The 20,729-nt window shown below is 43.2% G+C and overlaps 1 protein-coding gene across 2 annotated transcripts in view; it reads left to right on the top strand.

Moving 5' to 3' along the window:
* SKIC3 (SKI3 subunit of superkiller complex) overlaps nt 1-20,729 on the top strand; it is a 214,149-nt gene that overhangs the window by 120,197 nt on the left and 73,223 nt on the right. For both annotated transcript variants that reach the window (XM_073624527.1, XM_073624528.1), the window contains exons 27-29: nt 7,054-7,147; nt 8,097-8,174; nt 11,517-11,641. In XM_073624527.1, coding sequence (XP_073480628.1) covers nt 7,054-7,147; nt 8,097-8,174; nt 11,517-11,641 — 297 coding nt within the window. The remainder of the gene's footprint in view (nt 1-7,053; nt 7,148-8,096; nt 8,175-11,516; nt 11,642-20,729) is intronic.

Genomic DNA, 20,729 nt, shown 5'->3' with positions numbered 1-20,729 from the left:
TCCAGGAGTCCTCAGTTTTTTCGCCAGTGTCCAAGGTGTTGGTCACGAGTGAAGATGTGCTCTGAGGAGCTCCAGGGAGGGATCCATGCTGGATTTAAAAAACCTCCACAACCGGATCCATCCACGCCACTGAGGCCATAGGATGGTACCTGGACCTCGCATTGAAGAACAAGGTTTTGCCTGTAAGCTTCTCTTTGAGAGCTGGACCCTAGGAACCAGGACTCTTTGGTTTTTCATATTACCTAAAGTTGTTCCTGAGGGGTGCTATACAGGTCCAAAGGAGCGGAACCCCTATTAAAAAGGGCCCCAGTCTTTGAAGGTTTAACTACACTGCCCGCTGTGGTAGGTGAAAGTTGGATCTGTCTGTTAAATCAGCAGTACCCTGCAGCGAGGATAAGGTAAGGGGAGAAACCTAGGAACTGTAAAAAGTCCACCTATGCCTTTTTCTCCAAAAAAAAAAAAAAAAAAAAAATATATATATATATATATATATATATATATATATATATATATATATATATATATATATATAATGTATAACTGTGTGCCTTCAGCAGCTCTGTGTCTGGCTATAGCAGTGGGTGTGGTCCCTGCAGCCAGAGGTGAGTTCTTAATTGAACAGATGGTGTTCCCCTTCTGAGGGATCTAAAGGGGTTACTGCAGTAGTTTATGAACATACAAAACCAGCCATTTGCATTTTTTTGTATAAAGTGAAGTCTTCCTTTAAAACTAGGAGCTTAACAAACACTGCTGATAAAAATTCCCCTCTCCTCCCCTCCTGGAGAGGTGCGCTAACAGCTGACACTTATGTGTAATCAGGTTCTCACCTGAGGCTTAACACAGACGCTCTTAGTTCATATGCTGAAGACAGAAGTCTGTCACAGGAGCGCTGGGCATGTAAAGGTGTGTAAACAGGCATTTCCAGCACAGTAAATATTATGGTACTCAGCATCAAAGGCTGATCCTTATGGTGACATTGTTTTCTTTTGCTAAAACTATTGTTCAGCAAATACCATAATTTGTTAAAGTGCCTCTGCTGTTGTGCTTAGCACATTTGATTTCCAGTGTACCACAAAGGTACCAAGGATTCCACCCTCAGGCGCTGGGAACTCCAGTCATGCCTCCACACTGTCATCCTCTCCGGAGATACCTGACATGGCAAGCCAGGGTGAGTCATTGGAAGCAATTGGTGGAGCAACTGCTTCTCACACTTCAGCCCCTGTGTATGTGACTGAAGATGCATTCTCCTCTGCCCTGTTGGGCTTAGAAGGAAGATTAGTGGCTTTAATCGCATTCTCCATCCAACAGGATAGGAAGCATGCTAGACCCCCCTCCCCCACCTCAAACCCCTTTTTCCAAGGGAACAGTGGGCACAGGGTGAGGTGTTATCCTCATGTGATCACAGGGAAAAACAAGCCAAATTTTCCTCTGCGGCGGAAACAACAGTTGATGAACCTTATGCAACCTCACAATCTGACAGATTGATGGTACAAACTCTTACAGAGATGGTTCATTCCACTTTTTATACTACTAACAGAGTAAGCTGAAAGTCTAGGTCCCTTCTTTGGTTTAAAAAAAAAAAAAAAAACCCTTTTACAGCGCTTATTTATGCTGAATGGGATCATCTGGATAAGCATTTTTTTCCCTCCAAAGATTTTCTCAATTCTCTATCATGGAGGAAAAACTCACAAGGGTTGGAAATACCAGCAGTAGACGCTGCAATTTCCAGCATCAATAAAGATGCATAATTGCTTAAGCATCCAACAGATAAGGAGTTGGAATTTTTTTGTTAAAATCCTCCTACCAATGGCGTTATGTTTCGCCATAGATGCCATAAAAGACCCTATCCACCAGGCGTCTCGCCTTGCGCTTGTGCTAAAACACATGCTTAGGACCCTGTGGTTAAAAGGGTTGGTCAGCCGAAGCATCTTGCAAAAAAGGGGTGTCTGACTAGTTTCCCTTTTCATTGGGGAAGGTTTGGTGAAATACATCCAAATGATTTCTAGCAGTAAAGCTCTTTTGTCCAGTAGAAGGTATAAATGTCCTTTTATTTAAAGTGAAGCCACAACAGCTCACAGGTTAAGTACTCTGACGGCCAGTGAAGCCATGAGAGACTACCTGGCAGACATGGGTTCAGATCCACATGTCGACGTTCACTAGTGAAGGAGCCACTCCTCACAGGTTAACTACTCTGACAGCCAGCGTAGCCATGGGAGGCTTCCTGAAAGACGTGGGACCTCGTCCTCCGGTTGGCTCCTTGTGACCTTGGACAAGTCACTTAAACAGATTCCTTCCCCTGCGCAGGGGCAGCTGCCTCTAGGCAGCTGTGACGGCCTCCACCGTCAGACTCTAGGGCATGATTTCCAAGAAATACTGTTCAGATCTGTGCGACTTCAAGGTAGTCCCTGCACTACTTTGGTACCACTTTGCGACTTGAGGTCTATAAACCTCTAGAATACACAGGCATTGTTTCCTGTGGCATCAAAATCGCGCCCCGACGTATTCTCGGCAAAGGATCACAGTAAAATCACACAACTTTGGGGTTGCAATAGTGGAAACTGAGCCTAAGAGGAGAAAATATTCAGTCCCTGTACACATGATTGAAGATGCGTTTTTCCTCCGCCCTGCAGGGCCTAGAAGGAAAATTAGCGACTTTAATCGCATCCGCTATCCAAGGATGAGAAGCGTGTTAGACCCCCCTCCCCACCTGAGATCCCTTATCAAGGAAACAGTGGGTAGAGGATGAAGGATTACCCTCAGGTAATCGGGAAGAAAGGCAAACCGAGTACTCCTCTGCAGATGAGACAACTAGAGTTGAACTTTTTTTCAGCCTCACAATCGGAGAAATTGCTGGTACAAACCTCTTGCAGAGATGATTTGTGCCTCTTTCAAGCTACCTCTAGTAGAGTCAGCTGATAGTTCTGTTTTTTCTTAGGTTCCTTGGAACCTTCGCTGCCTTTTTCATGCGTTTCCTGTACATGTACAGAGCCACGCAGAAATTCAACAGATCCATTCTAGATCTAAAAGAATCTAAATCAGTTCCTGAAGATCCGCTCCTTTCTATGGAGTCGATCAAGTCAGTAGTTTCTATCCTGCAAGGAGGAAAACTTCTGGCGCCTATCGGCATCAGGGATGCATATCTGCATGTCCATATATTTCCCGCTCACCAAAGGTTTCTGCGGTTCGAAGTAGAACAGCAGCATTTCAGTTTATAGCCTTGCTCTTCGGGCTAGCTACAGCACCTCGAGTGTTCACAAAGGTTCTAGCCCCACCTGTAGCCAGGTCAAGGGCACAGGGCTTACGTGGCATACCTAGACGATCTGTTGCTAATAGACCAATCACTGTTCGGAGTAAGGTGAACGCATTACAACCAGTTACCTGGAAAGGTCTGGGTTGCATTCTCAACCTAGTAAAGTCTCCATTAAAATCGCTAAAAAAAGGGCTGCAGTATTTGGGTCTGATCATAGATACAGCCCAGAAAAAGGGTCTTCTTGCCCAGAAAAAAACAAAAAAAAACACCACTCTGTAAAAGAGTTGGTGCGGATGGTCAGGTCAAAAGGAGGTCCCTTCATTCACCTTTGCATGAGGTTGTTAGAAAGGATGGTGGCTTCATTCGAAGCAGTTCCCTTTGCCCAGTTCCATTCGAGACTGTTGCAAAACAGTATTCTATTTTCTTGGAACAAAACGATCCAAGCTTTGGACTTGCCAATGCGGCTGTCCCCAAGGGTGTCCCAAAGCCTCAATTGGTGGTTACTAAAGAATGTCCTAAAGAGTAAATACTTCAAACCACGTTTCTGGAAAGTGGTAATGACAGAGAAGACAACTGTCCAAGGACAGTGTTCAAGAACCGAAAGAGCCTTGCCCGTCAACATCCTAGAGATTCGGGCAGTGCATCTGACTCTAAAAGCCTGGACTTCCAGGTTAAGGGATTGTCCCGACAGGATCCAATCCGTCAATGTCATGGCTGTGGCCTATATTAATCACCAAAAGGGGCACCAAGAATCTCTCACTGCAGAGAGAAGTGAACCATATTCTAACTTGGGCAGAAAGAAATATTCCATGCCCATCGGCAGTCTTCATTCTGGGAATAGAGAATTGGTATGCGCACTACATGTGCCGCCCGCAGATTATTCCCAGGGGAATGGTCTATTCACCCCGACATGTTTCGGGCTGTTTGTCAAGGATGGGGGACTCTGGATGTAGATCTTCTAGCATCCAGTGCAACATAGTTAGTCAACTTTGTGTCCACAACAAAGGATCCATTCGCATGCAGAACAGATGCGTTGATGATACTGTGGGATCAGCTTTTACTGATCTATGCATTTCCCCCTATTCAGTTGCTTCCTTGACTTCGTTGCAGGATCAAGCTGGAAAGAAAACCGGTAATTCTGGCAGCACCAGCATGGCCCAGAAGGTCATGGCATGCAGAGGTCGTAAAGATGGCAGTGGAGGATCTGTGGTCCCTTCCACTAAGGCCAGACCTGCTCTCAAAGGGGCCGATATTCCATCCTACTTTACGAATGCTAAATTTAACGGCCTGGCTATTAAGACCCACATTCTGAAAAGACGTGGGGCTTTCCAGGGCAGTTATTTCTACTTTAATGCTAGGAAGTCAGCTTCACACCAGTTTCCTGGTGTGAATCCAAGGGTTGGCACTCTCGGAGATATATTAGAGGCAGAATTCTTGCCTTTCTACAAGTAGGCGTACAGATGAAGTTGGCCCTGAGTACTATTAAGGGCCAAGTCTCAGCCTTATCAATTTTATTTCAAAGACCACTTGCTACGCATTCTTTAGTCTGGGGTTTCATGCAAGGAGTAATGCGGATTAATCCGCCAGTTAAATCACCCTTAAGCCCTTAGCACTCAGGTATGATACTATTTACTGAGCCGACTATGACCCTTGGACTGACATTTTTGACTTAGATAATCTTTAATTGAATACCATATCTTTTATTATCCCTTTCAGACATCCACTTGGGTCTGTGCCTTCCTGACACAGTACCCTCTTGGACGGGCTCCGTGATTCGGTGTCTCTTTTTTGGGGGTGGATCAGTGTGGGCAGATTGGGGCCAACCACACACACCCAGGCTCCGGTTTTTGGATCCGTGGGTGGTTTTGATATATCCGCCACCGTGATTTGGGCAATGGGTGCTCCAACACTGTCATGTTTGGGTAGGCTGTTTCTCTTGTTTTGGTTTCATAGACTTCATGTTCTCTATGCAATGCTATGACAATATTATGCGATAGAAAATGTTGTATTTATTTATATTTTTTCCAATCTTGTATTTCATCATACAGTAAGAGTTTGTCCCACGAGTCGCCCTTGACGAAGGGACGGTCAGTTTCAGTCCCGAAACGCGTAGGCCTTCGTGGAAGACATTACAAGCATCTTTATCCAATGCACATCAGTACAGCTGTGTTTCAGCTTTTTATTGTGTTCACTGTGTTATGTTTATTAACTATGCTAATGTTTTGTATACATATATAAATTTAGCTATGGAATAAAATTGTTTTTACATTACGCTGTTGCCGTTAAAGTCCCACAACCTTATTTGGGGGTATTTTTTTCACTTAAGCCCTTGGGACTTGAATTTAGTTTTGTCAGTGTTACAAAAACCACCATTCCAACCATTACAGCATATTCCTTTAGTCCTTCTGACTAGGAAGCTGATATTTTTGGTTGCTATATCCTCAGCAAGGAGGGTTTCAGAATTGGCTGCTCTTTCCTGTAAAGAGCCATATTTGATTATTCATGAGGACAGAGTGGTGTTGGGCCCTTGTCCAGGTTTTTACCAAAAGTGGTCTCAGGTTTCCACCTGAACAAGATATTGTCCTGCCGTTTTTTTCCAAAACCATGTTGGTTATTCATGAGGACAGAGTGGTGTTACGCCCTTGTCCAGGCTTTTTGCCAAAAGTGGTTTCAGGCTTTCATCTGAATGAAGATATTGTCCTGCCATCGTTTTCTCCAAAACCATGTTCCAAAGAAGAAAAGTCACTACATTGTCTTGATGTGGTGAGAGCAGTGAAGATCTATTTAAAGAAAACTGCTCAGATTCGTAAGACTGATGTCTTATTTATTCTGCCAGAGGGTCCTAAAAAAGGACAGGCAGTGTCAAAATCCACTGTGGCTAAGTGGATTCGGCAAGTTATAATTCAAACTTATGATTTAAAGCGAAAGATTCCCCCTTTTCAAGTTAAGGCGCACTCTACCAGAGCGGTTGGTGCTTCTTGGGTAGTGCGTCACCAGGCCTCCATGTCTCAGATCTGCAAGGCCGCGACTTGGTCTTCAGTGCATACATTTACAAAATTTTATCAAGTAGATGTAAAATGGAATGAGGATATTGCCTTCGGGCGCAGTGTGCTGCAAGCAGCAGTAAAATTCCTCAAGGTCTGGGGGTGCCCTACGGGTTGTGTCTCCCTCCCCTCAAGTAGCATTGCTATGGGACATCCCACCAAGTAATTACTTGAGGCTCTGTGTCCTATGATGTACGATAAAGAAAATAGGATTTTTAAAACAGCTTACCTGTAAAAATCCTTTTCTTGGAGTACATCATAGGACACAGAGCTCCCGTCCCTCTGTTTTATGGGGTGAGAGTATATTGCTTATATTGCTTGGCTACAAAAACTGAGGACTCCTGGAAGGAGGAGGGGTTATATAGGGGAGTCAACTTCCTGTATTGGTTATACCAGTGTCAACACCTGAGGCCCATAACCCACCAAGTAATTACCTGAGGCTCTGTGTCCTATGATGTACTCCAAGAAAAGGATTTTACAGGTAAGCTGTTTTAAAAATCCTATTTTTTTCTTTTTTAATTACTGACCTCTCCATCTAAAAATCCTGGTTGTCTCTCATGGCATTACATTGTGTTCTGGTAGTGTTGACCAAAACAAGAATAATTTCAGCATTCTAATATCTAATTCTATTCCAACCTCATATTTTTGCATACTTGTTTCCAAGTCTGTGACACTAAAAGTTTTGATGAAAAGCCAATATTAGTTTTCCTTCAGGAGGAATGTTGTTTTTATAAAGATTGCAATTTATTACCTTAACAGATCGGATTCAGAATGATGCTGCTGCCTTTGCTATGCTGGGATATTTAAATGAACACCTGAAGCTGAAGATTCAGGCAAAAGAAGCATACCACAGGTAATTGGTTTATTGTTATATCTTTAATAAAAGCTGAAGAAATGAAAATGGTTCTACAGCCCATAGCAACCAAAAATCCATTATTTACTGTTCTGCTGCAAGCTGAGAAAGCCAACACCAGTTTGGCTTCTACGTTTCCATTTTTTCCTTCTATTTAAATCTTCTACTTAAATCTGTCAGTCATTATTCTTCTACCGTAATTAAAGCAGAAAAGAGATCCTTACATACGCAGTACATTCGATAAAACATTATATAATTTAAAGGTCAACTTCATCTTTGCCCCCGCCCCCTAAGGCTACTTGGGCTTAGAACTACCTATCCAGCAATTTTACTGCCAATATGGATTCAGCAAGCTTGTCTGCAATCTACACATGTGCCATGGCCTTTATTCATTCCTATCAGGAGAGCCACACCCCAAGCAACTGCTGGAGGTTGCCATGAGTATGGCAGTTACTCAAAGAAATAACTGGCAAAGTTGAATTGTCCTTTTAAATAATTTTGCTTTCTGCTATGTTTACCCATAAATGATGTGAGCTCTTCTCTGCTTCTTTCATATGGGAATGCTTATGTATCAGTACTATGTTTCTTGCATCAACCAGTCACATTTGAACTTTGAAATGTGGAATTGCCAAAATATTCTGGATAAAAATATTGGAAAAGAAATGTGAAACTGCCTAGTGATAAATGCAACAGAGAGAGCAAGAAGACAAGCTTCATTAAGCTGACCCACTCAGCTAAGCTCTAAGTAATGCGGATTTAAGTCTTTCTAAACAATTGTTTTTAACCAAAGAAAAAAAATATATAAATTGTACAGCATTTTCTTACTATTTCTAGACATTTGGCTGTGATTTTAAAGGAACCCAACGTGCAGAAATGGTTCCTATAGTAAAATAAGGAACTTTAGCATCTCACTGATTTCACTTGTTGCCTGCAATTTCTTTTCTCACAGGGCTGTTTTGATACTTCGTGATAAAGAAGACAAAGACCGCTATGCCTGCGCACTTCGAAATTATGGACGGTCCCTCTGGTAAAATATTTTTTTTTTGTTGAACTGCTATGTAAATTATACTTTTTTTGGTTTGGAATGAGTGGGGGAAGGGATAGAAGCTCTGATATATTACTGTTTGTATCATCACTTGCTGTCTCCAATTGAGGTATAAACCGCAGCCATTCATATTTCTGGATTTACAGGTCAGGTTGATATATGGTTTACTTTCTGGTCCATTGAAGGACACATTAAGTTGTATACCGTGGGGTTATATAGCCGCCTACATGAGGATTTGACACTGGCAAACAAAAATTTGTAGACCAGATCAGAATAACCCAGTCCTTTTTGCAACATGCCACAGATTTTTGCTAGACTCTTCAGAGGATAGAGAATGGACTTTTTTTCTTCAGTTCTTCTGAAGTCTAACCAAGTTTTTGCAAGCTTTTCTCTTCAATTTTTTTTCAGTCAAAATTTGTTACTAAATTGCCATTCGAACTGGTCTCTACATAGCAGCTGTCCAGATCGGACTTTCCTCAGCCTAGTTATGGAATCCTGGACTGGACAGGCCAAGCCATGCGTGGCACTTTGTGCGTCGGATTTGTGTACACACGATCGTAATTTCCGACAACGGATTTTGTTGGAAAATTTTATAGCAAGCTCTCAAACTTTGTGTGTCGGAAATTTAGATGGAAAATGTGTGATGGAGCCTACACACGGTTGGAATTTCCGACAACAAGGTCCTATCACACATTTTCCATCGGAAAATCCTATCGTGTGTACAGGGCATTACAGTTAGCAGTGGAGCACTTTCCAGGTCCAGAGTCATTAGCATTGTCTTAGTGCTCGCCTTGTCTCTGAAGACTTACTTTGTGGGCAGACTGTTCACACAGGGCACTGGGAGCTACCTTGGTATTTGTTCCACTGGATGACATCAGATTTCTGGTGGTTTACTACAGAAGGGGATAAGGGTGAGGGATTGAGCACTGACATCATCCACCATGCTCTTTCCAGCTTTTCAGTACAGAGGCTCAATGAACTCAAATTTCCGGTCTGTTCCTGCTGTCCCCCTACAGTGCTTATCTTATGACTGAATTGCTCAGGTTTGTGACACGTTTACTTTAACCATTTCAATACCAGGCACTTTCACCCCCTTCCTGCCCAGGCCAATTTTCAGCTTTCAGTTCTGTCGCACTTTGAATGAATGACAATTGCGAGGTCATGCAAAACTGTACCCAAATTAGATTTTTATAACTTTTTTGAGCTTTCTTTTGGTGGTATTTAATCACTACTGTTTTTTTTATTTTTTGCTAAACAAACAAAAAAAAGACCAAAAATTTTGAAAAATAAATATTTTTCATAGATTCTGTTATAAAATTTTGCAAATAAGTAATTTTTCTTTTTCACTGGTGTATGCGGATGAGGCGGCACTGACGGGCACTGTTAGGCGGCACTGTTAGGCGGCACTGACGGGCACTGTTAGGCGGCACTGACGGGCACTGTTAGGCGGCACTGACGGGCACTGTTAGGCGGCACTGACGGGCACTGTTAGGCGGCACTGACGGGCACTGTTAGGCGGCACTGACGGGCAATGTTAGGCGGCACTGATGGGCACTGTTGGGCGGCACTGACTGAGCTGCACCGATAGGCGGGGGAACTGACGGAGCTGCACCGATAGGCATGGGGAACTGACGGAGCTGCACCGATAGGCGGGGGAACTGACGGAGCTGCACCGATAGGCGGGGGAACTGACGGAGCTGCACCGATAGGCGGGGGAACTGACGGAGCTGCACCAATAGGCGGGGAAACTGACGGAGCTGCACCGATAGGCGGGGGAACTGACGGAGCTGCACCGATAGGCGGGAGCACTGACGGAGCTGCACCGATAGGCGGGGGGCACTGACGGAGCTGCACCGATAGGCGGGGGCGCTGACGGAGCTGCACTGATAGGCAGGGGTACTGATGGAGCTAAACAATGTACTCACTTTGCCCTGACATACTTTCCGGTTATCGACTCTCCTTTCCTCACACATAGACAGCGTGTGAGGAAAGGAATGCAGATGACTGGCAAGTCTGTTTACATGTGACCACCTGCGATTGGACACAGCTGATCACATGGTAAAGGGCCAATTTGCTTGGCCCTTTACCACAATCTGTGATCAGCTGTGTCCAAAGGACACGTGTGTGTGTGCCTGCACACATAGGGGATGGCCTCCCAGAACTGGAGAGCTGCGCTATAGCCCGAAAGATGTCTACAGCGCCGCTCTCCAGTTCTGGGAGGACATCTGGGCAGGAACTGGTTAAATAAAGGCTGTTTACTTGTAGTCACGCTAACGAAGGATAGTGTGCAACTGGATACTGTAGTTTTGATTTTATAGTAGAAATAAAGGGCCGCACACTGATGCCGTCACCGATGTAAAACCAGCATTCGTGATACAATACATAGAGGATTTACAACATATAGTTTTACCTGTCCAACTCCCACTCCAACACGTTTCACTCTACAAAGGACTTAATCATGGTCACTACAGTTTTTTGCACATTGCTCTGTCTTCATAAAATAACATTTCAGTTCTTCTAATTAGAACAGTCTCCTTCTAGATCTTATTGCAAATATGTTTCTGTCCTAGAAATTGAGAAAGACCTTTTCAGTGTATTTGCTGAAGTCTTACTAATGGAGATCTGCCTTTTATTACATCATCACCCTATTGGGTAATAAAAAAAGACTGCAACCTCCGCTTACATTTTAGGTGTGCAGTATTTCAAACATTTGGAGTCATAGAAGCGTCTAAGTGAAGTTTGAGTTCTGTTCTGTCGTTTCTGTAAAAACTGCAGGGCAGGAACCATAGCAGGTGACTGAGGGTTCTGTTAAAATTTATTTTGCTTTATATTAAGGGATAAACTCTTAATCATATTTATTTACTTTTAATAGTGGCCACAAAAGGCTTTGGGGAACTGGGTTGTATGGATAATTTTGTTCATACCTTTTATAGTGATGATAAAAACAAATACAGTGCACATACAAGGGATAACTAAGGCTCGCCAGTGCAACTAAGTTTCCATTTTTTTAATGGTACATATGATTTATATCATATCCTTTTCACAGTATCCTGCAAAGCATGAAGATTATTGATTTACCACTGTATATTGGCTTCTTGTATATGGATTTGGTGCTGAATTTAAAACCATTTAATCAAAAGTGTTAACCATTAATGAAGAAAAATATGAGATTATTCTGCCTTGTAGTCTTAGCAATTTAATTTAATGAGGTGGTAATATCCTATACTAACTCTTCAAATTATAAAAGTGTTTGTTGTATTGACCGCTGCTGTTTGTTTGAAGTACACGTGGTAGAAACATCAAAGTGAATCTCTTATTTCGTAGTGCGATAGGTCAGTATGATGAAGCCATCAAGGCATACACATCCACAGCTCTGACCGAGTTTGATGATCTCACAGGACTGGCTCTTGCATACTTCAAAAAAGGACTTCTACAGGACAGCATGAAAGGTAATTGTCACATTTATGGACTGCCTCGGTTTATCTTCTTTGTGCATGTGTTTTCTTTTTAACCTAGACTCCAGACAGATTGAACAAAACAAATCCAGTTATGCATTCCTTTTTTTTAAAAAAATACATAATTTGTTTTTAAAATATAGCCAACATGCCAGTAAAGATTGCATTAGCACCATGATGCTCCTTCATTGCCCAGTTAGCAGGATGGGGGTAAGAAAGTAACAAAGCTGTATTTTTTGCTAAGTAAGGTCACTCACCTGGCAATGATGTCTGACGGGGCCCTGGATCACAAAACAGGCTGGCTGAACAGGATTACAAATGTTATGCATATATATTGTATTTACACACAGCAGAAACAGCTTTTTTTCTTTTTTCATCTTTATGAAAGAGTTGCCAATCCCCAAAATTATGGTGGAGAGATAAAACAAAAGCTGCTCATTTAGTATTACTTGACTCATGCAGAAGGACATGCTGTTATGCCTCAACAAAATTAAAATGATACTAAACCGTGTGTTTTTTTTAATCTTTAAAATAATCAATGTTATACTTACCTGCTCCTTTGCAGTGGTTTTGCATAGAGAAGCCCCAATCCTCCTCTTTCCAGGTCCCCCGCAGGCCCCCCTGGCTCCTCCCCCCTACTGACTGGCCCTATACCAAGCAGCTTGCTATGGGGGCATTCGTGCGTGCTCACTCCCAAGCTGGCCCCTCACCACACCATCTAACTATTGGTTGCAGTCCAATTTATATAATTAAAGCCCAAAATATATTTAAAGCGGTTGTTCACTGTGGGAAAAAAAAAAAGTCAGCAGCTACAAATCCTGTAGTTGCTGACTTTTATTAAAAGTGCACTTACCTGTCCAGGGGCCCAGGGCCATCCTCACGTAGGCTAGTTCTTCGCTAGCCATCGGGTTCCCAGTGCCGGCATCAAAGTAATTGCCAGACCATTGTTCCTAATTTTTACGAACAGTCTACTGACTGGAATGGTACCAGCTGATTGGAGGAAAGCCAATGTAGCACCAATATTTAAAAAGGGCCAAGATGCATCCCTGGGCATTACAGACCCATAGTTTGCAAGCTCTTGGAGGGGATGATAAGGGATTATATACAAGATTTTAGTAACGAGAAGGGTATCATTAGCAGTAATCAGCATGAATTCATGAAGAATCGTTCTTGCCAAACCAATCTATTAACCTTCTATGAGGAGGTGAGCTGCCATCTAGATAAAGGAAGGCCCGTAGACGTGGTGTATCTGGATTTTGCTAAAGCATTTGATGCAGTTCCCCATAAACATTTACTGTATAAAGTAAGGTCCGTTGGCATGGACCATAGGGTGAATACATGGATTGAAAACTGGCTACAGGGGCGAGTTCAGAGGGTGGTGATGGGGAATACTTGGAATAGTCCAGTGTGGAACGTGAGGTGCCTCAGGGTTCTGTGCTGGGACCAATCCTATTTAATTTAATTCATAAACCACCTGGAGGATGGGATAAACAGCACAATCTCTGTATTTGCGAATGATACTAAGCTAAGCAGGGCAATATCTTCTCTGCAGGATGTGGAAACTTTGAAAGAAGATCTCAACAAATTTATGGGTTGGTACATGGCAAATGAGGTTTAAAAGGGTTGTAAAGGCTCGTGTTTTTTCACCTTAATGCATCCTATGCATTAAGGTGAAAAAACACCTTGCAGTCACCGGCCCACTAGCCCCCCCGTTTTACTTACCTGAGCACCAAATTTCCATCGGTGCGTCCTCGTCGTCCCTCTCTCCACGGGTTCCCAGCTCTTGATTGGATAGATTGATAGCAGCGCAGCCATTGGCTCCCACTGCTGTCAATCAAATCCAATGACGCGGGCGCCGGAGGGCGGGGCCGAGTCCTGCATTCGGCCTCTATGGACGCCAAATGCTGGACCCAGGAGCGCGCCCGCAAGGTAACCCCCTTGGGAGAGCGCTTCCCCAAGGGGGCTATCTAATGCTGGGAGGAGCCGCTGAGGGACCCCAGAAATGGGTGTTCGGGACCACTCTGTGCAAAACAAGCTGCACAGTGGAGGCAAGTATGACATGTTTGTTATTTTAAAAAAATCACTTTAATGTAGAAAAATGTCAAACAATGCATTTGGGTGGGAAAAATATGAGTGCAATCTACTCACTAGGGGGAGATCCTCTGGGGGAATCTAGGATGGAAAAAGACCTGAGGGTCCTAGTAGATGATAGGCTCAGCAATGGCATGCAATGCCAAGCTGCTGCAAGCAAAGCAAACAAAATATTGGCATGCATTAAAAAGGTGATTAACTCCAGAGATAAAACAATAATTCTCCCACTCTACAAGACTCTGGTCCGGCCGCACCTGGAGTATGCGGTCCAGTTCTGGGCACCAGTCCTCAGGAAGGATGTGCTGGAACTGGAGAGTCCAGAGAAGAGCAACAAAACTAATAAAGGGACTGGAGGACCTTAGTTATGAGGGAAGGTTGCGAGCACTGAACTTGTTCTCTCTGGAGAAGAGACGCTTGAGAGGGGATATGATTTAAATGTACAAATACCATACTGGTGACCCCACAATAGGGATAAAGTTTTTCCGTGAAAGGGAATTTAATAAGACACAAGGCCATTCACTAAAATTAGAAAAAAAGCAGTTTAACCTTAAACTGCGTAGAGGGTTCTTTACTGTAAGAGTGGTTAGGATGTGGAATTCCCAAGACAAAAAAGGAAAAGATTCCCCAAGTGGGGTTTTTAGGCAGCAAAAAAGAAGGGTAGAAGGCCAATATGTAAAAATAGATATATTTTATTGTACAAAAATAGCTTCAACACACTGGTTAAAAAAATGAGCTCCAATACAGAGTGTTTACAAATCACATGACACTCAGCACATACAATGTAAGCACATATTCATAACAGCATTGCATATGTGTTGACGAATATCAAAATTGTAGACCTGACGCGTTTCGACCTATATTTTCCAGGTCTTCTTCAAAGGTCAATCTGCTAAAATTATACCACAAGGGTGCATATGTCAAAAATGTAATATGTATATTTGAAAACAGATATACCACATATTGATATGGCATATTTACCCAATGATGAGTGTCCTAGAGCAAGAAGCTTTCTGTTAAGGAGGTCCCCTTAAAATCAAAGAGTTGCCTGTTCACTTTCCCCCAGAGGTCCCATGGCACCACCGCCGCAGCCCCCAAGCCCAGGGGAAGGTCCCAAAGATGTGGCTTACAAGAGATCACACTGTGAAGCGCCCCCTATCTATAGGCACGGACCCCTTGGTCGGTCAGATGGGGAGGACACCTGCAGCAACAACCCAGGAAGGAAAAGACAATTCGGAATAATATACATTAATATGCACTCCAACGTTGAGTCTGAAAAATGTATATGTGTATGTATCTGCTTGGTTGTAAGATACCATAGATACATGTGTGCACCCATTAAATTGGCCGTAGCCTTCATATACTGGGTGTGTGTGTCTGTGTGTGGAAGAACCTACACAGATATGTACATATGTATGTACACACATATATATATCCATACTTGTGGTTTAAAATACATATTTTAGTGTAGAGAATATCGCGGAGTGCATGCGTAGGGTAGATAAAATACGAGAATAAGGAGAGAATAATAGATTCCATAGAGAAACCTCAACCATATAGGTAAGGAGTGTGAATAGAATAACCAGTATTGGTGGTAGAAAATAACACTTAGGAGTGAAATGTGAAAAAAAATGTAGAAACAAAGGACCGTGGATCCCTGGTGTGGACAGCAAAAGTGTATAAAAAGTGAACACACAAGAAATGTAAAACAAAAACCACATGGGTGGTGAGTGGATAACATAAGAGAAAAAAAAAAAGGTGAGAAAGTGCCCACATTTGGGAAAAAGGCAAGTGTACAAAGTATATTACCTAAGAAACAAGGTGAAGATAAGTGCAGAGACCGCACTATGTTGCCCTGTATGCTTGCACTTAGATGTGACCTGGCCCGGGATTGGTCACAACCTTGAACAGGCTCAATAAGCGCCCGTCCAAGTTAGCATTTAGCAAGTCTGAAAGTATAAAATAAAATAAAGAGATATTGTATACATTCAAATATTTAAAATGTATGTATGGTCATTGTAGTAGACCAAATATTGTATATGGGACAACAATAGTGCGATAACATATTATCATAATAGTGTACTTACAATGTGAAACTGCAGAGGAAGCCACCAGCTGGACAGAAAGATACTCAAAGTGGTCTGGAAAAGGATGAAAAGATATATATGCCCTTGATTTGGGGCGTGTATCCGACGCGGGTTGATTAGTGACAGGTGCCAACGCCCCATCCGATAGGACCGCTCTGAGGAGACCGTGCTGGGGGGCATGGCAGCCATATGGCGGCCTCGTGTGGCCCCCCCGGCGTTCAGGGCGAGTAGAGACTCCGTCAACTGACGTCATCGCCGTCGCAATTGCGTGACGCGTCCGCGTCACGTGGTACGCGCGGGGCCCCGCACATGCGCAGTGAGCGGAAACGTCCGGGGATGTCCCTGAACGCCGCCGGCAAGGAAAAATCCCCAACGTGGTAGCCAGGACCAGCCTGGGTATCCAATGGGGAAAGGCGGGAGGAGGGGCCGGCCATACAGGAGGCCCTCCTCCCCGCCTTACCTTGCCGGGAAGACACATCTAGGGAAAGGAACCCTGGTACGTGGGCAGCGGCAGCAGCCATAATGACTGCTCATGGGGGAAAGGCGAGCAGAGCATGGGGGGAACAAAGATTCGATTAATATACAAGATCGAGAAAGAATAAGATTAATATACAAGATCGCATATGTGAACATATCATCTTCTATTAGTACATACATTAATTGGCGGAGAGAATTACACATGAGATATCCATATATGTAGAGTAAATTCACATGCCTAGGTATATAGAAAACAGAACACATGTTTAGAGCAAAAAAAGAGCAGCAGAAAATGAAATAAAATATAAAAAAAAAAAAAAAAAGGGGGGGGGGGGGAAGGGGGGAAGAAAAACATAGAAGAATGATCAGAAAATGGAACAGAAGGAAAACCCATAGGAGACACGATTGCTTTCTATTGCTTACAGAGGGCAGAGAGAGCCTTATTGGGTCTTGCCCGAAACAAACCCTTTTAGAAACGGGGCAAATGAGATAGCCTCATTTAATCCCGGGAACGAAGTGGCATTTAGTTTAAATATCCACTTTTGTTCGTGTTGCAACAGGATTTTGTTCCAATCACCGCCTCGATTTGGTATATGTACCCGATCAAGAGCGGTGAAGGACACTTTTGGCATTCTGTAGTTGTGTACTGACACTACATGTCGACCCAATGGTAGGTAGTAGTTGCCAATCTGCATATGATAAATGTGCTTGGACATGCGGCGGTGGAATTCCTGCTTGGTCTTGCCAACATAATAAGCACCACATTCACATGACATTATGTCATGTGAATGTGGTGCTTATTATGTTGGCAAGACCAAGCAGGAATTCCACCGCCGCATGTCCAAGCACATTTATCATATGCAGATTGGCAACTACTACCTACCATTGGGTCGACATGTAGTGTCAGTACTCAACTACAGAATGCCAAAAGTGTCCTTCACCGCTCTTGATCGGGTACATATACCAAATCGAGGCGGTGATTGGAACAAAATCCTGTTGCAACACGAACAAAAGTGGATATTTAAACTAAATGCCACTTCGTTCCCGGGATTAAATGAGGCTATCTCATTTGCCCCGTTTCTAAAAGGGTTTGTTTCGGGCAAGACCCAATAAGGCTCTCTCTGCCCTCTGTAAGCAATAGAAAGCAATCGTGTCTCCTATGGGTTTTCCTTCTGTTCCATTTTCTGATCATTCTTCTATGTTTTTCTTCCCCCCTTCCCCCCCCCCCCCTTTTTTTTTTTTTTTTTTTATATTTTATTTCATTTTCTGCTGCTCTTTTTTTGCTCTAAACATGTGTTCTGTTTTCTATATACCTAGGCATGTGAATTTACTCTACATATATGGATATCTCATGTGTAATTCTCTCCGCCAATTAATGTATGTACTAATAGAAGATGATATGTTCACATATGCGATCTTGTATATTAATCTTATTCTTTCTCGATCTTGTATATTAATCGAATCTTTGTTCCCCCCATGCTCTGCTCGCCTTTCCCCCATGAGCAGTCATTATGGCTGCTGCCGCTGCCCACGTACCAGGGTTCCTTTCCCTAGATGTGTCTTCCCGGCAAGGTAAGGCGGGGAGGAGGGCCTCCTGTATGGCCGGCCCCTCCTCCCGCCTTTCCCCATTGGATACCCAGGCTGGTCCTGGCTACCACGTTGGGGATTTTTCCTTGCCGGCGGCATTCAGGGACATCCCCGGACGTTTCCGCTCACTGCGCATGCGCGGGGCCCCGCGCGTACCACGTGACGCGGACGCGTCACGCAATTGCGACGGCGATGACGTCAGTTGACGGAGTCTCTACTCGCCCTGAACGCCGGGGGGGCCACACGAGGCCGCCATATGGCTGCCATGCCCCCCCGCACGGTCTCCTCAGAGCGGTCCTATCGGATGGGGCGTTGGCACCTGTCACTAATCAACCCGCGTCGGATACACTCCCCAAATCAAGGGCATATATATCTTTTCATCCTTTTCCAGACCACTTTGAGTATCTTTCTGTCCAGCTGGTGGCTTCCTCTGCAGTTTCACATTGTAAGTACACTATTATGATAATATGTTATCGCACTATTGTTGTCCCATATACAATATTTGGTCTACTACAATGACCATACATACATTTTAAATATTTGAATGTATACAATATCTCTTTATTTTATTTTATACTTTCAGACTTGCTAAATGCTAACTTGGACGGGCGCTTATTGAGCCTGTTCAAGGTTGTGACCAATCCCGGGCCAGGTCACATCTAAGTGCAAGCATACAGGGCAACATAGTGCGGTCTCTGCACTTATCTTCACCTTGTTTCTTAGGTAATATACTTTGTACACTTGCCTTTTTCCCAAATGTGGGCACTTTCTCACCTTTTTTTTTTTTTTTTTTTTCTCTTATGTTATCCACTCACCACCCATGTGGTTTTTGTTTTACATTTCTTGTGTGTTCACTTTTTATACACTTTTGCTGTCCACACCAGGGATCCACGGTCCTTTGTTTCCACATTTTTTTTCACATTTCACTCCTAAGTGTTATTTTCTACCACCAATACTGGTTATTCTATTCACACTCCTTACCTATATGGTTGAGGTTTCTCTATGGAATCTATTATTCTCTCCTTATTCTCGTATTTTATCTACCCTACGCATGCACTCCGCGATATTCTCTACACTAAAATATGTATTTTAAACCACAAGTATGGATATATATATGTGTGTACATACATATGTACATATCTGTGTAGGTTCTTCCACACACAGACACACACACCCAGTATATGAAGGCTACGGCCAATTTAATGGGTGCACACATGTATCTATGGTATCTTACAACCAAGCAGATACATACACATATACATTTTTCAGACTCAACGTTGGAGTGCATATTAATGTATATTATTCCGAATTGTCTTTTCCTTCCTGGGTTGTTGCTGCAGGTGTCCTCCCCATCTGACCGACCAAGGGGTCCGTGCCTATAGATAGGGGGCGCTTCACAGTGTGATCTCTTGTAAGCCACATCTTTGGGACCTTCCCCTGGGCTTGGGGGCTGCGGCGGTGGTGCCATGGGACCTCTGGGGGAAAGTGAACAGGCAACTCTTTGATTTTAAGGGGACCTCCTTAACAGAAAGCTTCTTGCTCTAGGACACTCATCATTGGGTAAATATGCCATATCAATATGTGGTATATCTGTTTTCAAATATACATATTCAATTTTTGACATATGCACCCTTGTGGTATAATTTTAGCAGATTGACCTTTGAAGAAGACCTGGAAAATATAGGTCGAAACGCATCAGGTCTACAATTTTGATATTCGTCAACACATATGCAATGCTGTTATGAATATGTGCTTACATTGTATGTGCTGAGTGTCATGTGATTTGTAAACACTCTGTATTGGAGCTCATTTTTTTAACCAGTGTGTTGAAGCTATTTTTGTACAATAAAATATATCTATTTTTACATATTGGCCTTCTACCCTTCTTTTTTGCTGCCTAAAAACCCCACTTGGGGAATCTTTTCCTTTTTTGTCTTGATCATCAGGGGTGAGCAGCACTCCCTTCCCCTCCCTGTGTCCCCCCCTTTCTTTGGATGTGGAATTCCCTTCCACAGGCGGTGGTCTCAGCGGGGGCGTCGATAGTTTCAAAAAACTATTAGATAAGCACCTAAATGACCACAACATACAGGGATATACAATGTAATACTAACATAAAATCACACACATAGGTTGGACTTAATGGACTTGTGTCTTTTTTCAACCTAGCCTACTATGTAACTATATGTAACTGTAAGCAGCCAGCTGTGTTGCTTTCAGCTTTACAGTGGGCTGCCCACTGTGCATGCACTAGCAATGTTGCCCTTGTGAATGGTCCCACGGTCTTCTGGGATCTGTGATGTGTCCCAGAAAACTGTGGGGAGGAGGGGGAGTGGGGGGGGGGATAACTTCTGCTTGGATCGACTAGGCAATCCGAGTGGACGTGGGAGAGGGTACCTGTCAAAACTAGGTACCCACTTCCCCCCCAAAATGAAATGCCAAATATGGCAGGGCAGACTTAAAGCAGAACTACTTCTTTTGATTGAAGTTCCACTTTAAGCAAATTTGTAGCCACATGATGCCAGGTCCCAAGTCTTCTCTCTCCTACAGCAGAGTAGGGGGAGAGGATCTGTCTTTTTTTTTCTTTTTTTTTTTTTTTCTTTTTTTTTTAATCTGCCCAGAGATGGGGTTTAAGAAAAGGAAAAAGTCAGGAGTCAGGAAATGTTAGTGTAGAATGAAATTACCAGTGTCAAACCAGAAGACGTTTGTTGAATTTAAAGCAGTTAAATCGATTGTCGTTAGTTATTATATAGTAGTTTCTGTTTCAACTCAAAATTATTTCATTAAAAAACATTTTATATATATATATATATATATATATATACATATATACAGAGCTGGGCAAC

This window comes from Aquarana catesbeiana, linkage group LG01 (genome assembly GCF_042186555.1).
Source record: "Aquarana catesbeiana isolate 2022-GZ linkage group LG01, ASM4218655v1, whole genome shotgun sequence".
NCBI classification, from domain to species: Eukaryota; Metazoa; Chordata; class Amphibia; order Anura; family Ranidae; genus Aquarana; species Aquarana catesbeiana.
This window is presented reverse-complemented; position numbering and strand designations above follow the sequence as displayed.